Source organism: Myotis lucifugus, unplaced genomic scaffold (genome assembly GCF_000147115.1).
Source record: "Myotis lucifugus unplaced genomic scaffold, Myoluc2.0 scaffold_14, whole genome shotgun sequence".
NCBI lineage: Eukaryota > Metazoa > Chordata > Mammalia > Chiroptera > Vespertilionidae > Myotis > Myotis lucifugus.
The window spans coordinates 8,499,253-8,525,035 of NW_005871062.1; the positions used below are offsets into that span (position 1 = coordinate 8,499,253).

At 41.1% G+C, this 25,783-nt stretch overlaps 1 protein-coding gene across 1 annotated transcript; it reads right to left on the reverse strand.

Moving 5' to 3' along the window:
• Nucleotides 1–1,035: 1,035 nt before the first annotated feature.
• On the reverse strand, nt 1,036–25,519 carry LOC102433637 (fetuin-B-like). The gene is made up of 7 exons (XM_006084812.3): nt 25,284–25,519; nt 24,828–24,938; nt 20,319–20,406; nt 18,289–18,452; nt 17,452–17,553; nt 2,368–2,454; nt 1,036–1,432 (listed from the first exon to the last, which is right to left on the reverse strand). Exons 1-7 carry the CDS (start codon nt 25,506–25,508, stop codon nt 1,145–1,147), a joined length of 1,065 nt encoding a protein of 354 aa, XP_006084874.1. The 5' UTR covers nt 25,509–25,519; the 3' UTR covers nt 1,036–1,144.
• Nucleotides 25,520–25,783: the final 264 nt, after the last annotated feature.

Sequence of the window (25,783 nt, forward strand, 5' to 3'; positions counted from 1 at the left end):
ATTATGCTAAGTGAAATAAGCCAGTTGGAGAATGAGAAATATCACATGATCTCACTCATTTGTGGAATATAATGAACAACATAAACTGATGAACAAAACTAGAGACATAGATGAACCAAACAGATTGTCCAACCTCAGAAGGAAGGTTGGGGAGGGGGTGGTTAGAGATCAACCAAAGGACTTGTATGCATGCATATGAGCATAACCAATGGACACAGACAGTAGGGGAATGGGGGCATGTGCTGGGGGATGGGAGTAGCCAGGGAGAGGGCAATGGGGGGAAAAGGAGACTTATGTAATACTTTAACCAATAAAGAATTTAAATTTAAAAAAAGGTATATATGTGTGCCTATCTGTATCACATAAACAAAATATACATATACATGTACATAATATTATATGTTGTCTACATCTCTTTATATATTTTTAAGGGGGAAAATTGGGAATGAATGTTATTTGGGCTCTTAATTTATTCTCTGAGCAAAACTATTAAATAAGCTAGAAAACTCCCGAACTTGGGAACACTATCTGATTCTCTACAGGCTTAGCCACAGGCAACTATTTCTTCCTTCTACCCCCACTGCTAAGTGACTTTATCAAGTTCTGGGCTCAGAGACAATTTATACAGGTAAGAAAAAGAAAGTCCACCTTCAGGTTGAAGGCTGTACAGACAATATCTGACCAATATTTAGTGTTGAAATAAATATGGAGTAGAAGGAGCATGAAACTATGTGATGAATCTCAGTCTCTTGGTGTCCTTCAATTTTTATCTCATTTTGATCAAAAGAATAACAATATGTTCATGCTTAGATAGAGGAGGGCATTCCTAAGTATGACAGGTCCTGCATCAGAGACACTTGGCTAAAAGTCAGTAATCGTTACAAAGGGAAAGGTGGAGGACATACGAGGCAAGTGTTCATGGGTTGATATCTTGGATGGCTCCGAAGGCATGCAGCTCAGTGTACAAGTGGAGGGTGTAGTCTATTTCCACTTTCAGCCAAAATGATGAGACCAAGAAGAGTCAAAAAGACACACTTTATTAGCTATTCTCTATGTTCAAATCCTCTGTCTCTCTGTCTCCCTTCCCCACTACCTCTCATCTCCTGCAGGGCACCACATCCCCATGGAATCCTCTATGTGGTTCTCATGGTGGGAGAACAATAGGGTTGCTCATGGAGGCGTTTCCAGGACACTCAGCAAAGCGTTGTTCTTCTTTGGGGAAAGGTAGGACAAACAGCTTCTTAATCATAGGCCCATAGAAGAGGAAGGAAACATTGAGGGGTTCTCCCTGGGGATTTGTGGTTAGATCCAGGTGCACAGGGAAGGCCTCAGCAGGATCCGTTTCCTGAGATTCTTCATCATCCAGCTCAGGAAGGTACTGGACAGATCCACTTAGCACATCTTTGGAGGGTGAGTGCGTGGATTTGTTTTTCTGGTAAAACAAAAATTTTCTGGTAAATAGCAAATTTTCTCCTTTTAGGGGTGAGAGCTTGAAATAAAAATGCTTTCAATAAGGGAAAGTTCTCTAGAGAAATCTCTTCTGTGGCTGGTTTGTTCTATGCCTTTCTGATGGAATGTTTCAAGGGGAGCCAGCTAGAGGGATGGGCCTTTGGTTAAAGGGTTTTAAAGCAAGCAGATAAGGGCCAGGAGGAACCAGGACTGGTAGAAGCTTGATAGCAAGTTGATCCAGAGGACTTAAATGGCATATTCAAAGTCCCTAGTGGGCTGTCTCCCTGCTCCTAGTGTGACAGCAATAGCACCATTACTAATTATTTATGCTCTGCCAGGCCCAATACAGCACCCTTTATCCAGGTCTTCTCACTAATTTCTCACAAGAAACTGAATGAGGTAAGCATTGCAAGCCCATTCATAGATGAGGCAACCATGACTCAGAGAGGTAAGAATTTTCCCATGGTCACCTAGCTCATAGGTAGCAGAGCAGGACTGGAACCCAGGTGGCCTCTCTCAACCACCCTTTCAACTATATCAGGCTGTCTCATATCAAGTGCTCAATAAATACTTCTGGAATGGGACCAACTATTTCCATGGAAAAAACTTCTCCCATCAGTTCAGGGTAAGGGTCTTTGGGACACTGAATTTAAGTTCCTCAGGGCCTGTGCCATCTAAGTTCAGAGGTTGCTATTTATGAAAGTCTTAATTATTCTGCAGGAACTCATTGGGACTAAAACAAAGAGTGACAGGTCTTTAACTATCTAGCCTATGGGTGTGACCTCAGGGCAGCCTAAATAAAATGGTGATCATGGATCTTAGGAAAATAAAATGAGAGGATGAGGTAGGGAGAGTTAAAACATAGATATTCTGCTTTTTTTCTTCAGAGAAAGATAAACAATTAGAATGAAAAAATACCTGTGATTGAAAGAAGTCACAATTTATATCGACAAAATTCTTTTCTTCAAAGCTTTGACTCAGAGAACCTCTACAAATACCAACAGGCTAAAAAAAAAAAAAATGAGAGAGAAGATACAAAATTGTTTGAGTTTTACAATTATCAATTATCATAAATGGAAATCAACTTGCTTTCTGCCTGTGTGGACAAACAGCCAATCAACATTTATATGCTACTACCATGCAATAGGGAGGCTCTGAGCCAATTATCTCTAGACTAGTGACATGGTGCAGGGACTCGTGCACACTGAAAGAAAATTAATTAGAAGGTGGCTGGCAGGGTGGGACTGAACAAGATGGCCCGAACACGCCCTGGAGTCAACTTCCTGTGGTTCTTCCCTGGCCAGTTGCACCTGGGGTGGCACCATGGCTTGAAAGTCTGCAGAGTGAGTTGGGTCCCTCTGCAACGTGGGGTCCCTTGGCCTGGCCGGCAGGGATTGGGCCAAAACTGGCTCTCTAACTTCCCCTGAGGGGTTCTGGAGTGCAAGAGGGCACTCTGCAAAGTTGCTGTTGTACAGGGTGTGGAACGCAAAAGCAAGTGTTCAGTAAACAGATTTGGGGCTGACAGTTCCCCAGCAACAACATAACCCACAGCCAAAGGTGGAATCATGCAGCCCCACGAGTAATTGGGCTCCCTCCTCTTTGGTTTCAGAGTGCATCACCCAAGAACCGATGCTGCCAAGTCACTGCAACTTGGCAGCTCCTGCATACAGCATCTGCTTCCTGGTGGTCAGTGAGCATCATAATGACCAGTTGGATGGAGGGAGGAACACTTAGCATATTAGCCTTTTATATATATAGACTAGAGGCTCAGTGCACAAAAATTTGTGCACTGGCGTGGGGGGATGTCCCTCAGCCCCACTTGTGTCCTCTCACAGTCTGGGACCCCTCAGGAGATAATGACCTGCTGGCTAGGCCCGCTCCTGGTGGCAAAGGGCAGGCCCAATCCCTAGGTGCAGCCCCTGGTCACGCTCAGAGTAGGGCCAATTGGGGGGTTGGGGCGCTGCCCCCTGTCACAGAGCAGGGCGCATAGGGAGTTTGTGGCACCACCCCCTGTCACGCACAGAGCAGGGTCGATCGGGGGGTTGGGGAGCTCCCCCTGTCATACACAGAGCAGGGCCCATCAGGGGGTTGAGGAGCTCCCCCCTGTCACTCACAGAGCAGGGCGGATCAGGGGGTTGGGGCACCGCCACTGTCACACTCAGGGCAGGGCCGATGGGGAGGTTATGGCTCTACCCCGTCACACACACAGCAGGGCTCGTTGGGGGGGGGGGGGTCGCCACACCCTGTCACACACAGAGCAGGGCCAATCAGGGGGTTGGGGCTCCGCACCCTGTCACACACAGAGCCGCAGGGCGATCAGGGGGTTGGGGAGCTCCCCCCTATCAGGCACAAGCAGGGCTCTTCAGGGGGTTGGGGCACCTTCCCGTGCCACGAACAGAGCAGGGCGGATAGGGAGGTTGTGGCCCCGCCCCCTGTCACACACAGAGCCGCAGGGCAATCAAGGGGTTTTGGCGCTGCCCCCTGTCACGCTGCCAGGAGGCCTCGCGTCTCCGCTGATCCCGGTGCTGGGAGGCATATTACCCTTTTACTATATAGGATAGAGGACTGGTGCACGGGTGGGGGCCGGCTGGTTTTCCCTGAAGGGTGTCCTGGATCAGGGTGGGGATCCCCACTGGGGTGCCTGGCCAGCCTGTGTGAGGGGATGATGGCTGTTTGCATCTGGTCACACACCCTTCAGGGTGGGGGTCCCCACTGGGGTGCCTGGCCAGTCTGGGTGAGGAACTGAGGGCTGTTTTCAGGCTGGCAGGTGACTGAAGCTCCCAACCGCTTCTTTATTTCTTTTTTTTTATTATTATTCTGGGCCAGCTTTAGCTCTGAGGCTTGGCTCCAGCTCTGAGGCCTCGGCTGCTGAAAGCAGGTATCTGGTTTGTTTGGGTTCTATAATTGAAACAATGTTGCGTTCCTGCTGGCTGAAGCCGGGCTAGCTGAAAGCACGTTTCTGGGATTTTGTTTAGCTTCTATATTTGTAAAAATGTTTCAAACTGCAAGCTCAGAGGCCGGCAGCGGCAGGCAGGGAAATTGGAGTCCTCCGTCACTGAAGCCAGCAAGCCTCATGTTCGCTTCAAGCTGCCTGGCTGCCGGCCACCATCTTGGCTGGCAGTTAATTTGCATATCGCCCTGATTAGCTAATGGGAAGGGTAGCGGAGGTACGGCTAATTACCATGTTTCTCTTTTATTAGATAGGATAAGGAAATTCAGTAGCATACTTCTAAATAACCAATTTGTCAACGAAGCTATCACAATGAATATTGGAAAATACTTTCAGATGAATGGAAACAAAAACACAATGTACACAACTTGTTGAGATGAAGCTAAAAAATTCCTTCAAAAAACGCTTCTGTAAAATAGAGAAAAAAGAGCCCTAGCCAGTTGGTTGAGCATCTTTCCATGTATCCAAAGGTCGCTGGTTCGAATCCCACTCAGAGAACATACCCAAGTTGTGGGTTTGATCCCCACTAGGTATGTTTCTCTCTCTCTTTCTTCTCCCTTTCCCTTTCTCTCTAAAATAAACAAAAATAGGTCTCGCTGCCAGGAGAAGCAAGATGGTGGCGATATAGACAGACGCGTCCCAGTTCTTGTCCCGGAGCAAATGGAGTAAGCAGCTGAAACTAATAACACCCACCCCGAATTGGCGAAATCACCCAGCTGGTGAGACAGTTTGCAGCCGGGAAGGGCAGAGCTCCCCTGGAAAGGTAAAAAAAAAAAAAAAACAGGGATCTGCGCAGGAAACTTTGCCAGAGCTCTGAGCCCAGAGGGTCGGAGGAAGACCGCGTGGCAGACAGCCGCGTCTTTTGGGACAGACACAGCCCCTGACTGGGGAAAAGAGTTCCGCGGGATTCCTGGCGCCGGGGTATTTGAGATTTGGATTCTGTGATTACGGAGGACTGAGCCTAAAGGGGGCAGCCAGATCATGCAGTGCTGGTAAGAGAGGAGCGTTTCCAAGGCCGGCCGGCAGTTTGTTTGTTTCTTTGTTTTCACTGAACCCTGCTCATAGGACAGTTCAGATACAGACACTCACCTGTGCTGAAGAGAGGGAGAAGGCGCGGACGAGTGGAATCTGGGGAGAGGCTGAGGAGAGAGGGGGGGCTGGGAGAGGTGACAACGAATTGAGTGCTGAGACACCCCTGGGCCAAGGACTGGGGCAGCCATTCTCTCCGGAGGGTGGAATTCCTTCCCCTACACCCCAGGCACGGAGCACAGCCACACCCAGATTCCACCCTGTACGAGATAAAGGATTAAAATAATCTGATCAGTCCCTGGGAGTTACCAGGGTCTGGCCTATAGAGGGACTTTCAGTCCCACCAACAACACAGAGCAGGGTAACGATTATTTAAGAACAAGCTCTGGGCAGTTGACCTCCCCAATCAGTTTTAAGTGCAATAGAAAAAATAAACCTTGCTGCTGGGTAGAGAAGCCATATAGCCTCAGAAGCCAACCCCAAAACACTGCCACCCAGAGGCTGAGCCACAAACTGACTCTAAGGTGAACACAAATTAAGGCAGTCTGGATCACAAATACGGCCTGCTTTAAAATCAGGACTGTGATTTATAACATGGTGGAACAGTGTATCGCAGGGAAATTCAACACTTTCCTGAATACCTGGCAGGACTAAGGCGAGCCAGGGCGAAGAGTAGAAGAACCGAAAGACCTTCACTACTGCAAATTTTTTTTTCTTTTTTCGCCTTTTTACTAAGAAACCAATTTTTTTTCTTTTCTTCTTTTTCCATCACCTGATTTTACCCTTTTAATTACTACATTTTTATTTTTAACCAGTATTATTACTGCTACCATTTTACCATTTTTTAAAGCGCCATTTTATTTTCTCTTTTTTTTTTTTATTTTGGGAGTAGTTTCTCCATTCTATTTTCATCGTTCTTTTAGCAACAATTTTCCCTACCTCAATCCTACCTCTATGCTAAAACCCTCTTCCTCACTTTTCCCCATTTGGTGTCCTGTTTCTCTTACCCTATTCCTGCTTTAGATTTTCCCTATTCCCTCTTTTTACCCCCTGTCTAATTTCACCCTACTTATATATCCTATTTCCAATCCACTGCTCTAAATCCTTATACACCTATCCCTTATCCTTCCTCACTATCCAAACATTTTTTTCTCTTATCTTTCTATTGTTTTCTTGCTGTTTGCTTGATTGTTGAACATATTGGGTTTTTTTGTTTGTCTGTTTTTTAGGGGTTTTTTTTTTTGCTTGTTTTTTTTTTTTCTTTTTTAGGACTGGTTGTGAGGTTGTTTTACTTTTTCTTTTTATTTTTTTCTGCTGGTTTTCCCCCTCCCACCCCTCCCCCACACCCCAGCTATTTTTGTGCTTCTGTTTTCCCTTGCCTCTCTTGATATCATTGGTTGTTTGTAGTTTGCATTCATCTCCAGGGATCTATTGCTGGAATTTGTTGAGATTAGTGGCAGTTCTATTGGAGTTTTCTCCTCATACAAATAGTCTCGTCCCCTCTTCTAATTCATTCTCTCTTTTCGCTCTTTTTTCGCCCCTCTTTTTTTCCCAATTTAATTTTTGCACTTCTTTTTTGTTTTTTTTTCTTATTTTTCTTTTCTTTTCCTTTTTCTCTTTTATCTTTTTCTCTTCTTTCCTCCTTATCCCCTAATTCTCTTAATTCGGGTTGTAACATTTATTTGGGGTTATTAATATCGTGAATATATTTGTGTTCAGTGCCTGGTATGTTGTGCCTTTTTGTGTTGTATTTTGTGCCTTTAAATCAACGCAGCAGATCCAAGCAAATAGCAGCCTCCTGATCACCACACCCTCTGTCTGAGGAACAGCAGCTGTACGTGAAGCCTCCCCCCACCAGCCAGAAGAGACACCACAGCTGTGAACAGCACCCACCAGAGGAGCTGCTGCCAACTGAGGAGCAGCAGAAGCAACCGCCCAAGAAGCAACCACAGCCCAAGGAGCCACTGCCACCCAGGGAGGAGCCACTGAACAACTCAACATCTAGATATGTCAGTGAGATCAAACATGGGTAGGCAAAGAAACCCCCAACGGAAAGAAAAGGAGGACTAACCAGAAAAGCAGCTAAGTGAGACAGAGGCATGCAACATGACAGAAAAAGAATACAGAATAAGGGTCCTAGCGTGCATAAACCGGATGGAGGAAAAAAGCAACTACTTATACAAGAAGCAAGAAGAAACAGATGAAAAAATCAATAACTTATGCAAGACCCAAGAAGAAATGAAGTGCGATATAGCTGCAATAAAAAACACCATTGAAAGCATCAACAGTAGACTAGGAGAAGCGGAGGACCGAATTAGTGAATTAGAAGACAAAGAAGCAAAACACACCCAAACTGTACTGCAATTGGAGAAAAAAATTAAAAGACAGGAGGAAAGCCTAAGGGAGCTTTGAGACAACATGAAACGAAACAACATATGAATAATAGGGGTGCCAGAACAACAGAAAGATGAACATAGATTAGAAAACCTATTCGAAAAAATAATATCAGAAAACTTCCCTGAGGTGGGGAGAAAAAGTCACACAAGCACAGAGAATCCCAAAAAAGGTGAACCCAAAAAGACCCACACCAAGACACATCATAATTACCATGGCAAATGTTCGGGACGAAGAGAGAATCATACAGGCTGCAAGAGAGAGACGGAAAGTTACATACAAGGGATCTTCCATTAGATTATCAAATGATTTCTCAACAGAAACACATCAGACCAGAAAAGAATGGACGGAAATTTACAAAGTGATGCAAATCAAAGGACTGAATCCGAGAATACTCTATCAAGCAAGGCTATCATTCAAAATTGAAGGGGAAATAGGAAGCTTCATAGACAAAAAAAGGCTAAGGGAGTTTATCACCACCAAACCAGCAATGCAAGAAATGCTAAAGGGACTGGTGTAAAAAGAAATAAAAAGCACACAAAGAAAACAGCCAAACAAACAAAGAAATGGCTACAAACAAGTACCTTTCAATAATAACTTTAAACGTAAACGGACTAAATGCTCCAACCAAAAGACATCGAGTGGCTGAATGGATAAAAAAACATGACCCATACATCTGCTGTCTACAAGAGACCCACCTCATTAGAAGGGACTCACACACACTGAAAGTGAAGGGATGGAAAAATATCTTTCAGGCAAATGGAAAGGAAAAGAAAGCTGGGGTAGCAATACTTATATTGGACAAAATAGACCTCAAAGTGAAGGCCATAACAAGAGATAAGGAAGGCCACTTCATAATACTAAAGGGATCAATACAACAAGAAGATATAACCCTGGTAAACATATATGCACCCAATGCAGGAGCACCCAAATACATAAAAAAACTCCTGGAAGATATCAAAGGAGAGATCGACAACAATACAATCATAGTAGGGGACTTTAATACACCACTGACATCACTGGATAAGTCCTCTAGACAAACAATGAGCAAAGAAACAGCAATCCTAAATGACTCACTAGATCAGATGGACTTAATAGACATCTTCAGAACACTTCACCCCAAAGCCACAGAATATACATTCTACTCAAGTGCTCATGGGACATATTCAAAAATAGACCACATATTGGGTCACAAGCAAAGTCTCCCCAAATTCAAGAAGATTGAAATCATAAAAAGCAATTTCTCAGAACACGATGGTATAATATTAGAAATAAACTACAATAAAAACAACCCAAAATACTCAAACAATTAGAAGATGAATAGCATGTTATTAAATATTGATTGGGTTACCAATGAGATCAAAGAAGAAATTAAAAACATCCTGGACACTAATGACAATGAAAACACAACAATCCAAAACCTATGGGACACAATGAAAGCAGTCCTGAGAGGGAAGTTTATAGCTCTACAGGCGTATCTCAAAAAAACAAGAAAAAATGGTAGTAAATCATCTAACTCTACAACTCAAAGAATTAGAAAGAGAGCAACAAGAAAACCCCAGAGTGAGCAGAAGGAAGGAGATAATAAAGATTAGAGCAGAAATAAATGACATAGAGACCAAAAAAACAATACAGAAAATCAATGAAACCAAGAACTGGTTCTTTGAAAGGATAAACAAGATTGACAAACCTCTAGCCAGGCTCACCAAGAAGCAAAGAGAGAGGACCCAAATAAACAAAATCAGAAACGATAGAGGCGAAATAACAACAGACCCCACAGAAATACAAATGATTGTTAAAAAATACTATGGACCGCTCTACTCCAACAAACTAGACAACCTGGAGGAAATGGACAAATTCCTAGAAAAATACAACATTCCAAAACTCAATCAGGAAGAATCTAAAAATCTCAATAGGCCAATAACTATGGAAGAAATTGAAGCAGTCATCAAAAAGCTTCCAGCAAACAAAAGCCCAGGACCAGACGGCTTCACAGGGGAGTTTTACCAAACATTCTAGGAAGAACTAAAACCTATCCTCCTCAGACTACTACAAAAAATTCAAGAAGAAGGAACACTTCCAAGCTCATTCTATGAAGCCAGCATCACCCTAATACCAAAACCAGGTAAAGACAACACAATGAAAGAGAATTACAGGCCAATATCCCTCATGAACATAGATGCCAAAATCCTCAACAAAATCTTAGCAAATCGGATCCAGCAGTACATCAGAAGGATCATACACCATGACCAAGTAGGATTTATTCCAGGGATTCAAGGATGGTACAATATCCACAAATCAATAAACATAATACATCACATAAACAAATTGAAAGAAAAAAACCACATGGTCATATCAATTGATGCAGAAAAAGCATTTGACAAAATCCAACACCCATTTTTGATAAAAACTCTCAGCAAGGTGGGAATAGAAGAATCATACCTCAAAATAATAAAAGCCATATATGACAGGCCCACAGCCAACATCATACTCAATGGACAGAAACTAACACCATTTCCCCTAAGAACAGGAACAAGACAGGGATGCCCACTCTCACCACTCCTGTTCAACATAGTACTGGAAATATTAGCCATTGCAATTAGGCAAGAAGAAGAAATAAAAGGCATCCAAATTGGAAAAGAGGAAGTAAAACTGTCCTTATTTGCAAACGACATGATATTATACATAAAAAACCCTAAAGATTCCATCAAAAAGCTAGTAGACTTAATACATGAATTTGGCAATGTAGCAGGATACAAAATTAACCCCAAGAAATCTGAGGCATTTCTGTACACCAATAGTGAACTTTCAGAAAGAGAGATTATAAAAACAATCCCATTTACCATCGCACCAAAAAAATTAAGATACCTAGGAATAAACTTAACTAAAGAGGTAAAAGACCTCTACTCAGAAAACTACAGGACGTTGAAAAAAGAGATAGAGGAAGACATAAACAGATGGAAGAACATACCGTGTTCATGGATTGGTAGAATCAACATCATTAAAATGTCCATACTACCCAAAGCAATCTATAAATTCAACGCACTTCCTATTAAAATACCAATGGCATACTTCACAGATCTAGAACAAACTCTCCAAAAATTCATCTGGAATAAAAAAAGACCCCGGATAGCTGCAGCAATCCTGAGAAAGAAGAAAGTAGGTGGGATCTCAATACCAGATATCAAGATGTATTACAAAGCAACTGTTCTCAAAACTCCCTGGTACTGGCACAAGAACAGGCATATAGATCAATGGAATAGAATAGCGAACCCAGAAATCGGCCCGAACCAATATGCTCAATTAATATTTGACAAAGGAGGAAAGAACATTCAATGGAGCCAAGATAGTCTCTTCAATAAGTGGTGTTGGGAAAATTGGACAGATATATGCAAGAAAATGAAACTAGACCACCAACTTACACCATACACAAGAATAAACTCAAAATGGATAAAGGACTTAAATGTACAACAAGAAACCATAAAGATTCTAGAAGAATTCAAAGGCAACAAAATCTCAGACATATGCCCAAGCAACTTCTTCACTGATACAGCTCCTAGGGGACTTGAAACTAAAGAGAAATTGAACAAATGGGACTACATCAAAATAAAAAGCTTCTGCACAGCAAAAGAAACCATCAACAAAACAATGAGAAAACCCACTGCATGGGAAAACATATTTGCCAGTGTCATATCTGATAAGGGCCTAATCTCCAAAATTTATAGGGAACCCATACAACTTAACAAAAGGAAGATAAACAATCCAATCAAAAAATGGGCAAAGGACCTAAATAGACACTTTTCGAAAGAGGACATTCAGAAAGCCAAGAGGCACATGAAAACATGCTCCAAATCACTAATCATCTGAAAGATGCAAATCAAACAACAATGAGGTATCACCTCACACCTGTCAGAATGGCTATCATCAACAAATCAACAAATGACAAGTGCTGGAGAGGATGCAGAGAAAAAGGAACCCTCCTTCACTGCTGGTGGGAATGCAGACTGGTGCAGCCATTGTGGAAAACAGTACGGCATTTCCTCAAAAATTTAAAAATGGAACTTCCATTTGACCCAGTCATACCACTTCTAGGAATATATCCCAAAAAAACAGAAGCACCAATCAGAAAGGATATATGCACCCCTATGCTCATAGCAGCACAATTTTTATTAGCTAAGATTTGGAAAGCCTAAGTGGTCAACAGCAGATGAGTGGATTAAAAAAAACAGTGGTACATCTACACAATGGAAAACTACGCTGCCATAAAAAAGAAGAAATTCTTACCATTTGCAGCAGCATGAATGGAACTGGAGAGCATTATGCTAAGTGAAATAAGCCAGTCAATGAAGGAAAAATACCACATGATCTCACACATTCATGGATAATAGAGACCATTATAAACCTTTGAACAATAATAGATACAGAGGCAGAACTGCCTCAAACAGATTGTCAAACTGCAGCGGGAAGGCGGGGGAGGGTTGGGGGGCAGGAGGGAGGGGGGTAAGAGATCAACTGAAGGACTTGTATGCATGCATATAAGCATAACCAATGGACATAAGACACTGGGGGGTAGGGGAGGCCAGGGGATTGTCAAGGGAGGGGAAAAAAGGGACACATATGTAATACCCTTTGTAATACTTTAAGCAATAAAAAAATTAAAAAATAAAATAAAATAAAATAAAATAAACAAAATATATTTTTTAAAAAAAAAAGAAAAGAGAAAAAAGATTACAAATCAATAACCTAACCTCTACCTTAGAAAACTAGAAAAAGATGAGTAAAATAAGCCCAATGCAAACACAAAGAAGGAAAAAAAAAAGAAAGAATAGAGAGGAAATAAATTAGGTGATAAAAATAACATAAAGAAAATAAACAAAACTGAAAGTTGACTCCTTGAAAAAATCAATAAAGTTGACAAAGCACTAGTTAGACTGACCCCGCAAAAAGACCCAAAATACTAAAATTAGAACTAAAGAGGGAACATTATTTCAGAGCCTTCAAAAATAAAAAGGGAATACTGTAAACAACTATAGTGGCAAATTAGATAACTTAGACAAATTCCTAGGAAGGTATAAGCTACCAAAATCCACTAAAGAAGAAATAAAAAATATGAATAGACTTATAACAAGAGATTGAATTATTAGTCTAAAAAAAACTTTCCACAAAGAATAGCCCAGGCCCAGATGGCTTTACTGGTGAATTCTACCAAACAGTTGAAGAAGAATGAATACCAACAAACTCTTCCAAAATAAAATAGGAGAAAATTTTCAACTCATTCTATGAGGCCAATATTAAACTCATATTTAAAATAGGGCAGCGACAACACACAAAAAAACTATAGATCAATATCTCTTATGAATATAGATAAAAATCTTTTTAAAAATACTGACAAATGGAATTCAGTAACAAGTATTATATACCATGATCAATTGGGATTCATTTCCAAAGTGCAAGACTGTATTAACATACAAAGATCAATCATTGTTATATATAATACTAATAGATTAAAAGAGGGGGAAAAATCACATGATCTCATTAACACAGAAAAATCATTTGACAAACTCTAACACTCCTTCTTGATACAAATATTCAACAAACTAACAATAGAAGAAAACTTTCTCAACTTGATAAACGGTCTCTATGAAAAACCTACAGTTAACATCATATTAAATAATGAAATACTGAATCCTTCCCTCCCTAAAAACAGGAATAAGATAAGGATATCTGTTCTCCCCACCTCTATTTAACATTGCACTGGAAGTTCTAGCCAGGAATATTAGTCAAATAAATGAATAAAGGCATGCAGATTGGAAAGGAAGAAGTAAACTATTTCTATTTGCAGATGACATGGTCTTGCACATATATAGAAAATCTTAAGGAATCTACTGGAAAACTATTAGAACTAATAAATGAGTTTGGCAAGGTTACAAGATACAGATCAATATATAAAAATCAATTATATTTCTATAAACTTGCTATGAAAATCCAAAAATAAAATTAAGAAGACAAATACATAATGGTAGCATCAAAGAGAATAAAATATTTAGATGTACAAAAAAAATAAAAGTCTTGTACACTGAAAACTACAACACATTGTTGAAAGAAATTAAGTTCTAAAAAAATGGAAAGACATCCCATATTCATGGGTTGGAAGACTTAATATTGTTAAAATGACAATACTTCCCACATTGATCTACAGATTCAATACAACCAATGCCTCTCAAATAACCAACTGCCTTTTCTTTCAATCCTTACCCAAGGACATATTTTTATTGATTTGAGAGAGAGAGAGGAAAGGAGAGAGAGAGAAGCATTTACATGAGAGAGAAACATTGATCAGTTGCCTCCTGTACACACTCTAACTGGGGATCAAACTCACAATGTACTAGTAGGTATGTGCCCTGACAAGGAATCGAACTTGCAACCTTTTGGTATACATGATGATGCTCCAGCCAACTGAGCTACACAAGCCAGGGCTCCAATTGCCTTTTTAAAAATGGAAACTAACAAGCTGATCCTAAAATTGTTGTAAGAATTCAAGGAATCTAGAATACCCAAAACAATCTTGAATGAGAGCAAGGAGGACTCACATTTCCCAATTTTAAAACTTACTACAAAGCTATAATATTTAAGATAGAGTGGTAGTGGTATAAGAATAGATATATAGATCAGTGGAATAAAATTGAGAGTATAGAAATAAACCCTTATACTTATGGTCAATTGATCTTCTTGAAGTATGCAAGACAATTAAATGGGGGAAGAAGTAGTCTTTTCAACAAATAGTGCTGGGACACCTGGACATCCACATGCAAAAGAATAAAGTTGAGTCTCCTACCTCTCATCATATACAAAAATTAACTAAAAATGGGTCATAGATAAGAGCTAAAACTATAAAACCCTTGGCTGAATCCATAGGAGTAAATAAATCTTACTGATCTTGGATTAGGCAATGGTGTTTTCAGTATGACATCAAAAGCACATTCAACAAAAGAAAAAATATACAACTATGACTTCAGCAAAATTAAAGACTTTGTACTTCAAAAAACATCATCGAGGAAATGAAAAGACAATCCAGACAATGGAAAAATATTTGAGAACCACATATCTGATGAGGGGATTGTATCCAGAATATGTACAGAACTCTTACACATCAACTATAAAAAATAAATAGGCCAATTTTAAAATGGACAAAGGATTTGAATAGATTTCTCCAAAGAATACATACAATTGTCCAGTAAGCACATTGAAAGATCCTCAACATCATTAGCCATGAGGAAAATGCAAATAACAACCAAAATAAAATATTACCTCATACCCAGTAAGATGGCTATAATAAAAAGACAGATAATAATAATAAGCCTTGGCATGTGTGTAGAGAAATCAAAACCCTCCTACATTGCTGATGGGTTTATAAAACTGGTGCAGTCACTTTTCACAGTTAGTCAAAAGGTTAAACATAGAGTTCTCATATAACCCAGCAATACCAGTCCGAGGTATATACCCAAGAGAAATGAAAACATATGTATCCATAAAAACTTGTACACACATGTTCATAGCAATATTATTCATAATAGCTCAAATGAGAAACCCAAATATCCATCAACTGATGAATTAATAATATGTGGTATATCCCTACAATTAAATATTATTTGATAATTAAAAGAAATGAAGCACTGATATATTGTACAAAATGGATAAACCTTAAAAATGTTATGTTATTAATGTTTATTGCATTTAACATTATTATACTTAAGATTGTTTTTCTTGAAATATTAACGTTTATTGCATGTAAAACAGTAATAAAAATAAAAAAATAAAAAATGTTATGTTAAGTGAAAGAAGACAGATTCAAAAGGCCATACAGTATGATTCCATTATATGAAATATTCAGATAAAGGAAAGTCACAGAGATAGAAATGATTAGTGGCTTCCATGAGCGTGGGTAAAGGACTAAGGAGAGTGATTGCTAATGGGTATGGAGTTTCTTTGGAAACTGATGAAAATATTCTAAAATTAGATACTGATGGTGATGGCACAACTCTGAGAATAAAATGTCACTAAATTGTATAGGTTAAAAGGGTGAATTTAATGGTGTGTGAATTATGTCTTAATAAAGCTGTTATCCTATCTAATAAAAGACAAAAAGGGTAATTGACCATACCATCGCTATGCTTCCCATTGGCTAATCATGGTGATATGCAAATTAACCGACAACAAAGATGGCGGCCGGCAGCCATGCAGCTGAAGCGATTAGGAGGCTTCCTTGCTCCAGTGATGGAGGAAGTCAAGGTTCCCTGCCTGCTGCGGCCCAGCTTGGAGCTCCAAAAGCAACAAAGTTTCAATTATAGAAGCTAAACAAACCCCAAATACCTGCTTTCAGCAGGCCATGGCCACAGAGCTGGAGTGAGCATTAGCTCCAGTGATGGCAACAAAGTTTCAATTATAAAGGTAAATAAATCCCAGAATAAAAAAAAAAAGAAAACGGCCCTCAGCCCCTCAGCCCCTCACCCAGACTGGCCAGGCACCCCAGTGGGGACCCCCACCCTAAAGGGGGTGTGGCCAGCCTGAAAACAGCCATCAGCCCCTCACCCAGGCTGGCCAGGCACCCAAGCAGGACCCCCACCCTGATCCGGGACACCCTTCAGGGCAAACCAGCCGGCCCCCACCTGTGCACCAGGCCTCTATCCTATATAGTAAAAGGGTAATATGAAAACTGACCCTAACAGCAGAAAGTCTGGGAATTACTGGTCACTATGACACACACTGACCACCAGGGGCAGACACTCAATGAAGGAGCTGCCCTCTGGTGGTCAGTGCGCTCCCACATGGGGGAGCTCTGCTCAGCCACAAGCCAGGCTGATGGCTGCCAGTACAGCAGTGGTGGTGGGAGCCTCTCCTGCCTCCTCAGCAGTGCTAAGGATGTCCGACTGCAGCTTAGGTCTGCTCCCGCTGGCAAGTGGACATCCCCGAGGGCTTCCGGCTGCCAGAGGGATGTCTGATTGCCAGCTTAGGCCCAATCCCCTGGGAAGCAAGCCTAAGCCAGTAGATGGTCATCCCCCGAGGGGTCCCAGACTGTGAGAGGGCACAGGCCAGGCTGAAGGATGCCCCCCCCCCGATTTCACCGGGCCTCTAGTTATAAATAAGTAAATAAATGGAGAAAAGACTTTGAGGCATTTTGTCCAATTGTGTTACAACACATTGTGCCAACTGGCATTCCCACCAGGTATGTCAGATGGCTTCAAGGCACCCTCTCCATCTTGGATGCATTCTTTCAAAGACATCCTGTTTGACTGTCTTTCTTAAAGAGTGGCCCAAGGAATTAAACTCTATTCTAAATGTAACTGTATTTGTTCAGATATAAGTAGGACCACAATCAACCACTGAGAAGGTTTCTCTATATTTTAAAGCCTCTATGATCTTTTTCTGCAAAGGCATAACATTGCTGATGAAGATTGTATTTGCAATAAAATATTATTGCATCTGAGCCACCACAACCTCTAATTAGTCAGTTACTCCTTGAGGAGAAGAAAAGTGTCTTTGACAGCTCATACATAATTTATGCTCAATCATACTTATAGATGATCTCAGAACACAAATCTTAAATTAGGAAAACATTCAGGAATACTCACCCCAGAGTCAGTGGGCTGATATCCAGAACTGCTGGCTTCGGTTTTGATATCTGGTGACTCTTTGATTAAATATTCCACAAAGTAGGAGGGGCCAAAATCCCACTGGTATGACACAAGAGTTGAGAAATAAAAATCAAACCTCTCTATGTAGAGAAACAACTGAGGTTTGGCAGCATTATATTTATAGAAATCATATATTCTCCGAGTCATTGTCAACACAGGTCTCCTGTTGTCCCTGTAATTCCCACCATGATCAAACCCCATATTATGATTTTGTTACGTAGAAAACATCATAATCAGCATTCCTTTCTTCCCTCTTAGGGATTTGAATGGGTTCTAAAAACCTTCCCTTGGGTGAGCTTAATTTTCTTCAAGCAGTTTTGTTTTTAGATTAGTTTTTCTTTATATGATAGATACCAACATAATTCAAATGCAGATGAGCCTCCATTTCTCCTAATCCACAAAACTCAATATCCACTCCAGGCCTTAACATGGAGCAGAAGCTGACCTGCTAAATGAGATCCATGGTCAAACAGATATGAGAATGTCGCAGCAAATAGTGAACCTGGGTAGAATAAACCAAGGAGACTCTGAGTCCATTTCCATTCATGCCTTAAAGGCAACGAGGTAAAATCAAATCCCACAACTCTTGTGGACATTTCATGGAATAACTTAGAAACTGAAACATAATTGATTGAATGTGCTTCAGGTCTACCAAAGCAGGGAGTAAAGATTGGATTATAACCAAAGAAGTGCCTTAATATTCTCCTCTCAGTTTAGAAATCGATAGCAACAGTCATGAGACATTGTTGGTGTAACTGGGCATTTCCACCTCACCTGGTGAGAAGCCCGGGTGACTTTGACAAGAGAATATTGCCCTGATTTGCTGTCCTCATTGAATTTTGCAAGCGTCTCAGTGGCAGTTTCCAGAACTTTGGGATCTGACAAGTTGATGGGGGATGGGCAGTCGGGACACATTCTCCAAATTTTTCTTCGAGAAACTGTTGATGCCAAAGAGAATAGTTTAAAAATAAAGTTTCTTAATGGTTTTTAATCCTATCAATCATATGACCACAGCAGAAGCAGAGATTAAATAAAAAAAGATATTCAATTTCGGCAAGGATGGCGTGGAAAAGGCATTATCTGGGATGAAAGTTATCTATCAGCAGTGAGTTTTCTGCAATGAGCATGCATTCCTTTAATACTGTATTAAAAAATCAAAGCAAAATTTTTTTCACCTAACACAAATGTATTTATGCTCAGAATTTTGTTCAAAACACATATGTGTTTATATTGACACAAAACCTTCCCCCCTATTAGTAGCTCAATACCTTCTATCATTATTGCCTCTGTAAACCAGCTGAGTATCTTAAAAGGTTGGGATCTTATTATTGGTATGTCTTATTCATTTCTTAGTCTCTAACACCTAAGATAATGTAAGTGCTTTGCAAATGCTTATTGAGTGAATGAATGAGTGACATATGAAAGGTGCAAGCACTCTCTCACTCTCTCTGATTCAAAAATGTAAGTCAGCCAGAAATTGGCCAACTCATTGTATGATTGGCTAGAATAATCATTCTAATGGTACAGCCAAAATTTCTGACTGGGGGTTACAAAACTAGTGTGAAAGTCAGGGTAAGAACTTCTCTGCAAGTTATTACAGAGCAAAACAGTTGATCAATCATGTATTTATATGAGTGTATTTGGCTATTCTTTGGGGGAGTTACATCCACAATTTGTCACTCGTGGCACCAAACCTATGTGTCACTTTCTGACCTCCCATACCTCTAGTACCTGTGACTTTTGAGTCCTGATCTGTTTTACTAGTTGTTGTTCTCTAATTTAAGTAAGGCTCATCTTCTCAACCAGGAAGCTTCAACTGTGGCTAATGCAACATTTGTTCTGTTGCCTTGTCCCTCAAAGGAACCAGCAGCAGTGTTATGACCTGGAGCTTGTTAGAAATGCAGACTCTCAGGCCCCACCACAGACCTGTGGAATGAGAGTCTGTACTTGAACAAGATCCGCCAGGGGAGTCACATGCACATAGTAGTTTGACAAGTAGCCATATCCAATTTTCCCATGCATTGGATGCTTGCTTTCCAAAGAAGGATCCAGAATGAATACATATGCATATTTGAAATGTCATTAGTTACACCCTCATTCTTAGTTCACTTGCTCAACAATATTATGGACTCCTTACACTTGTTAGGGACTTGGGGGAGGCTGTAGCAGGAAGAAAGAAGGTATAAAATATTCTGCATGAAATAAGATAGAAGACTTCAAATCAAGACAGTGCATGGTCTATGGTCCATGAGTGCTTACGTTAAAGTTTCATAGGAATGAGAGCAGGAAAGTTTTTTCCATTCCTGAATAGAGAACATTATAGAGAACATTGGCAGTGGACCTTAAAGAATAGATATGAGTTACAACTGTGTGGGTACCAGGGGAGGGCATCCTCAGCAGAGGGAAAGGTACAAGCAAGATGCAGAGATTTGAAAGTGCAATGTGTATTCAGAAAAGAGTGGGATTTTCAGTTGAATGAAGTACAGAGATGATATAGTCAGAGAGGCAATGGCAAAGATAGCTAGAAAGGGAGCCTGGAGACCAGTGTAGAGATGATCCCATTTATGTGAGACTAAAAATTTAGGATTTAATTCAATATTCATGAATAAAACTATTGCAGGTAATTTAGGAAGATTAATTAAGGGAAGAAGAGCAGTGCAAGTTAAATTTCACAGGGGAGGCAAGTATCAGATACATTAAGAACCTGGCCTTGGTATGAATAGGAAATAAGAACAGGAGCATAGCTCTACTTATTTCATTTTTCATCTTTCATTAAAATAAACAAAATAAGAGTGCTCTCTTACCTGGGCGAAGAGTACAGTTATAAGCAGGTAAATAAAGAATTCTTAGTGGCCTGTTCACATAATATAATGCTTTGCATTTGCCATAAACCTGGAACCAACAAACATATTTTATGACATCATGGTACAAACTCTGACTTTTTAAAATACCCCCAAAGTGAAATTGGACTTTTTATTTTTAAATATATTTTTATTTATTTCAGAGAGGAAGGGAGAGGGAGAGATAGATAGGAACATTGATTTGACTGCCTTTTGCACGCCCACTACTGGAGATCGAGCCTGCAACCCTTGACATGTGCCCTGACCAGGAGTCAAAGCATGACCTCCTGGTTCAGAAGTCGATGCTCAAGCACTGAGCCATACCAGCCAGGCTGGACATTTTATTTTTAAATAATGAAAAATTTAAAGTCAATCTTGGTGGCTTGAGAGTGAGAAACTGCCAGGGGGTAGTTTCAAACAATTTAAAGTTCTCCTGGGACACAGCTATACTACATTTCCCAGCTTCCCTCCCAATTAGGTGTGACTGTGTATAACTGAGTTCTAACCACATAAAAGTGAGCAGAAGTGGCTGCAATCACTTCCAGGATGGCTCATGAAGATCTCCTATGTGCCATCTGTCCTCCATGCTTTTTCTATTTCTAGAGCTTGATGTAGATGAGCATGGTAACCACAGAAGCCATTAGTTGAAGGTGGCAGAGTCTAGAGCCACAATGTGGAAGGAATCTGGGTCTCCAAATCATTCCTGGAGGAAAGCCTCTTCTTGAATAAAAATTTCTGTTTTGAATTTATATGAATAAGAAATAAACTTCTGGAGAAAAAGATCAAACAGACCCAGATAGAGGGACACTTTACAAAATACCTGCACAGTAATCTCCAGAACTGTTAAGATCATGAAAACCAAAGGGTGGTTGAGAAACATCACAGAGCAGAGTACACTAAGAACTGAGGACTGAGAAACCAAGATGGCGGCATAGGTTAACGCCGGAGTTTGCTGCCTCGAACAACCACTTCAAAAAATACAACTAAAAGACAGAACGGACATCATCCAGAACCACAGGAAGGCTGGCTGAGTGGAAGTTCTACAACTAGGAGGAACCGAGAATCAGAGGAGGCGCAGTGCTGAAGTAAATTACTAAGGTGCGGAGTGCGCGCAGCGCAGGCTGGTCGCTGAGGGCGTGGTTGTCTGTTTCAATCCGGAGGGAGCCTCAGACTCTGAGCTCCAGATCCGGGCGAGTCTCTAGGGACACAGACTCAAACGGGAGAAGCGGGACTGTCTGGCTTCAGTCCCTCCGAGGTTTGCAGCGGTTGCTGGGACAGAGAGGCAGAGCCCCTGGGGATGGACTGAGAGCAGCCATAACTGCTCCCTCCTCCGCCCTGTTGATCCCCTGGGACTCGCCCCGCCCAAGCCCTGCATAGAGATATTTGCCGGATCGCCTCAGGCAAAGGCTAGATTAGCACCTCCCTAGAGAACAGAAGTTCTCCCACTGCAAACACAGCTGATTCTCACAGCCAGTTGGCCTGGAGGTCAAGTAGTAATTACCTACAACAATCAAGGCTTGACTACAAGACTGCTCACAGAGACCACAAGGGGGTGCACCAAGAGTGTCTACCTCAGGTAATTGGGACACTTAACACGGAAAGCCACTCTATCGACACAGCGAAGCATAAAAAAATGCCAAGACAAAGAAACAGGCCACAAAGGACAGAACCGGAGGAAAGCAGGCTACTGGATATAGAATTCAAAACCATACTTTTGAGGTCTCTCAAAAGGCTTCTAGAGGCTGTCGATAAACTTGATGAGATGTGCAGGAAATCTAATGAGACCCTCGATGGTGTGATAAAGGACCAACTAGAAAGTAAGCATACACTGACTGAAATAAAGAATATTATACAGACTCCCAAAAGCAGACCAGAGGAGCACAAGAATCAAGTCAAAGATTTGAAATGCGAGGAAGCAAGAAACACCCAACCGGAAAAGCAAAATGAAAAAAGAATCCGAAAATACGAAGATAGTGTAAGGAGCCTCTGGGACAGCTACAAGCGTACCAACATCAGAATAATAGGGGTGCCAGAAGATGAGAGAGAGCAAGATATTGAAAACCTATTTGAAGAAATAATGGCAGAAAACTTCCCCTACTTGGTGAAAGAAATAGATTTACAAGTCCAGGAAGCACAGAGAACCCCAAACAAAAGGAATCCAAAGAGGACCACACCAAGACACATCATAATTAAAATGCCAAAAGCAAAAGACAAAGAGAGAATCTTAAAAGCAGCAAGAGAAAGAAACTCAGTTACCTACAAGGGAATACCCATACGACTGTCCGCTGATTTCTCAACAGAAACTTTGCAGGCCAGAAGGGAGTGGCAAGAAATATTCAAAGTGATGAATACCAAGAACCTACAACCAAGAGTACTTTATCCAGCAAAGCTATCATTCAGAATTGAAGGTCAGATAAAGAGCTTCACAGATAAGGAAAAGCTAAAGGAGTTCATCACCACCAAACCAGTATTATATGAAATGCTGAAAGGTATCCTTTAAGAAGAGGAAGAAGAAGAAAAAGGTAAAGATACAAATTATGAACAACAAATACGCATCTATCAACAAGTGAATCTAAGAATCAAGTGAATAAATAATCTGATGAACAGAATGAACTGGTGATTATAATAGAATCAGGGACATAGAAAGGGAATGGACTGACTATGCTTGGGAGGGGGGGGGAAGGGGTGTGGGAAATGCGGGAAGAGACTGGACAAAAATCATGCACCTATGGATGAGGACAGTGGGTGGGGATTGAGGGCGGAGGGTGGGGTGGGAACTGGGAGGAGGGGAGTTTTGGGGGGAAAAAATGTAATAATCTGAACAATAAAGATTTAATTATTAAAAAAAAAAGAACTGAGGACTAAATGCAAATTTAAAAAAAACAAAAAAAAGAAATAAACTTCTATCATGTTGGAATCAGTATATACTTTTTAGGCATGTGTTTTAGCAGCTAGTATAACCTTTATAACTATAATTTACAACAGGGTAAATGAGACTCCCAGAAACACCTCTTTAAAATCAGATAGGTGCAGTTTAACAAATCTGGTTACATGATTAGAGAAGATATCTTGATCAAATAGCTTACTTCTAAACACAATCATGTACTCAAAAGTGTCATATCAATAAATGGAAATAACTCAGGATCATTGAGAACAAATAAAAATTATTATTTTCAAGCCTCTTCAATGGTCATCTTTAAAAGGATCAATTCTCAGGCCCTTTAGGTCCTGATTCCAGAAAATTCTTCCACAGCACCTCTGAGAGCTTAAACTATAAGCCTTTCCATTACCCAGCCTCAAACTTCATATTAGTATTCATTAAAACAAAAAAAGCAAAAAACAAACAAACAAAAAACCCAAACAAATAAAAAGCTCTCCCTTTACTGCTTCCACAATCTTCCTTAAACACACATCCAGAGCACTGCAGCTCAGACCTTCTTCTCACAATTTAAACACAGGCCTCGAGCCTACAGAAGGGTCTTGGAAGTAGGAAACAATTTGGGGATCACAACCCCAATAGGACTCTCAGAAATTCCCCCAAATTAAACTCTGTTTTGTCTAATAGAATTGGAATAACCACAGGGTAACCATTGTCAAGAGATTATAAAGAAGGATATTTAAAAGATGGCCAGGGCCCCCTGGCCCACAAGGCTCAGTGGTTGACAGTTGTTGACCTATGAACCAGGAGGTCCCGGTTCAATTCCCAGAAAGGGCATATACCCAGGATTTTGGCTCTATCTCCAGTGTGAAATATGCAGGAGGAACCCAGTGTCAGATGTGCAGGAGGCAGCCAATCAATGATTCTCTCTAATCACTGATGTTCCTATTTCTCGCTCCCTCTTCTTTCCTCTCTGATATCAATAAAAATACACTGATTGGCCAGATTAATATGACCACCCCATCAGTACAATGAAGTGAATTAGCTATGCAAATAATAATAAAACCTTGAGAGTATTTGCTTAGGAAGTTTTCAATATTCAGTATTTTTGGAAGTGTCAATGAAATACTGATGAGGTGGTCATAATAATATGGCTGGTCATAATAATCTGGCCACTCAGTGATATTTTAAAAAAAAATATGGCCAGAGATATAGAAACATGGAACAAACTGATGAATCTCAGAGGGAAGGCAGGGGTAGGTAGGTGGTGGGAAGAGATTAACCAAAGAACTTATATGTATATATGCATAACCCATGGACACAGACAATACTGTGGTAAAGGACTTGGGCAGGGGGCAGGGGCAGACTAGAGGGGGTAAATAGGGTGGGGGGCGGGGAATGAGACATCTATAATACATGATTACATGGAGCCTGGGGTCACAGTCCATGATACCAGTTACGTAACCTAACCCTTTCCCTAGAAATCATAAAGATAAATTTTAAAAATAAAAGATGGCACACAATGAGCAATCTTCACCCTGTATACAGTGGACACCCTGTTTCTCCCCTAATGTTCCTGGGATACAAACACTTACCTGTTCATGCAGGTGCCTCTCCTCACAGTCCCTCCACGGCTTCTTGCTGAGCACATGGCAGTTAGTATGCAGTACGTCCAGTGTGAAATAGAACAGAGATCCCAGACCATCCTGTGGGAAGGGGTGAAAAAATGTACCACAGCCCACATGAAGCAGAAACCCCTAAAGACAGGTCCAAAATGTTTCTGATTTATGGCGGAATCAGTGGCTATCATATTTGTGATGATGTCTTATAGACTATGGGACACTGGACAAGTGTCAGAGTAAGATACTGTTAGCACTTGTTCCTGTTAACAGTAAAAGCATGTAGTACAACCCAGCAGAGGGGAGCAGAGACTTCTCAGCAGGTTTCCAAATTGGAAAGCACCTGCCAACATGTGTCCCTGGAGGTCTACCCACTGGCCGGCCTATGCAGCTTGTGCAAACACCTGCCCCAGGTAGGGGATTGTCACTTGCCTGTCTGTGTTCTTGGACAGCGCTCACTCGGTTGAGGCTCATCACATAGCCTTCCTTTAGGTCATTATTGATGCCCTGCAGGACAGATGCCGCCACGGCCAGCATATCTGCATCATTGCAGCCACGAAGGAGGAAAGGCAAGTGGCTGGGGACCTTCAGGGGCACAGATGTAGTGGTGCAGCTCACGGCCAAGGTGCCGAGCACCAGGAGTAGGAGTAGACCCATTCTGTGGGGAACAAGACCAGGATGGTTCAGTAAATGGAGCTGCAAGGATGGGATACTTATAGGACTCTGTAAGGCCAATTTGACTGGTTTTGTAATCACAATCTGAACCTTGGACCAGAATTTAAAACACAATGTCCCATTTTATCTCCTTGAACTCTAAATGTGGATTTCCATGAGTCAGCACTTTGGATGGGATTTGCTAATGTCTTAATCTTAGACAGCTGAACCAACTCATATTCACACGTACACGTAAGCAAACTTACGTAACCTAACCC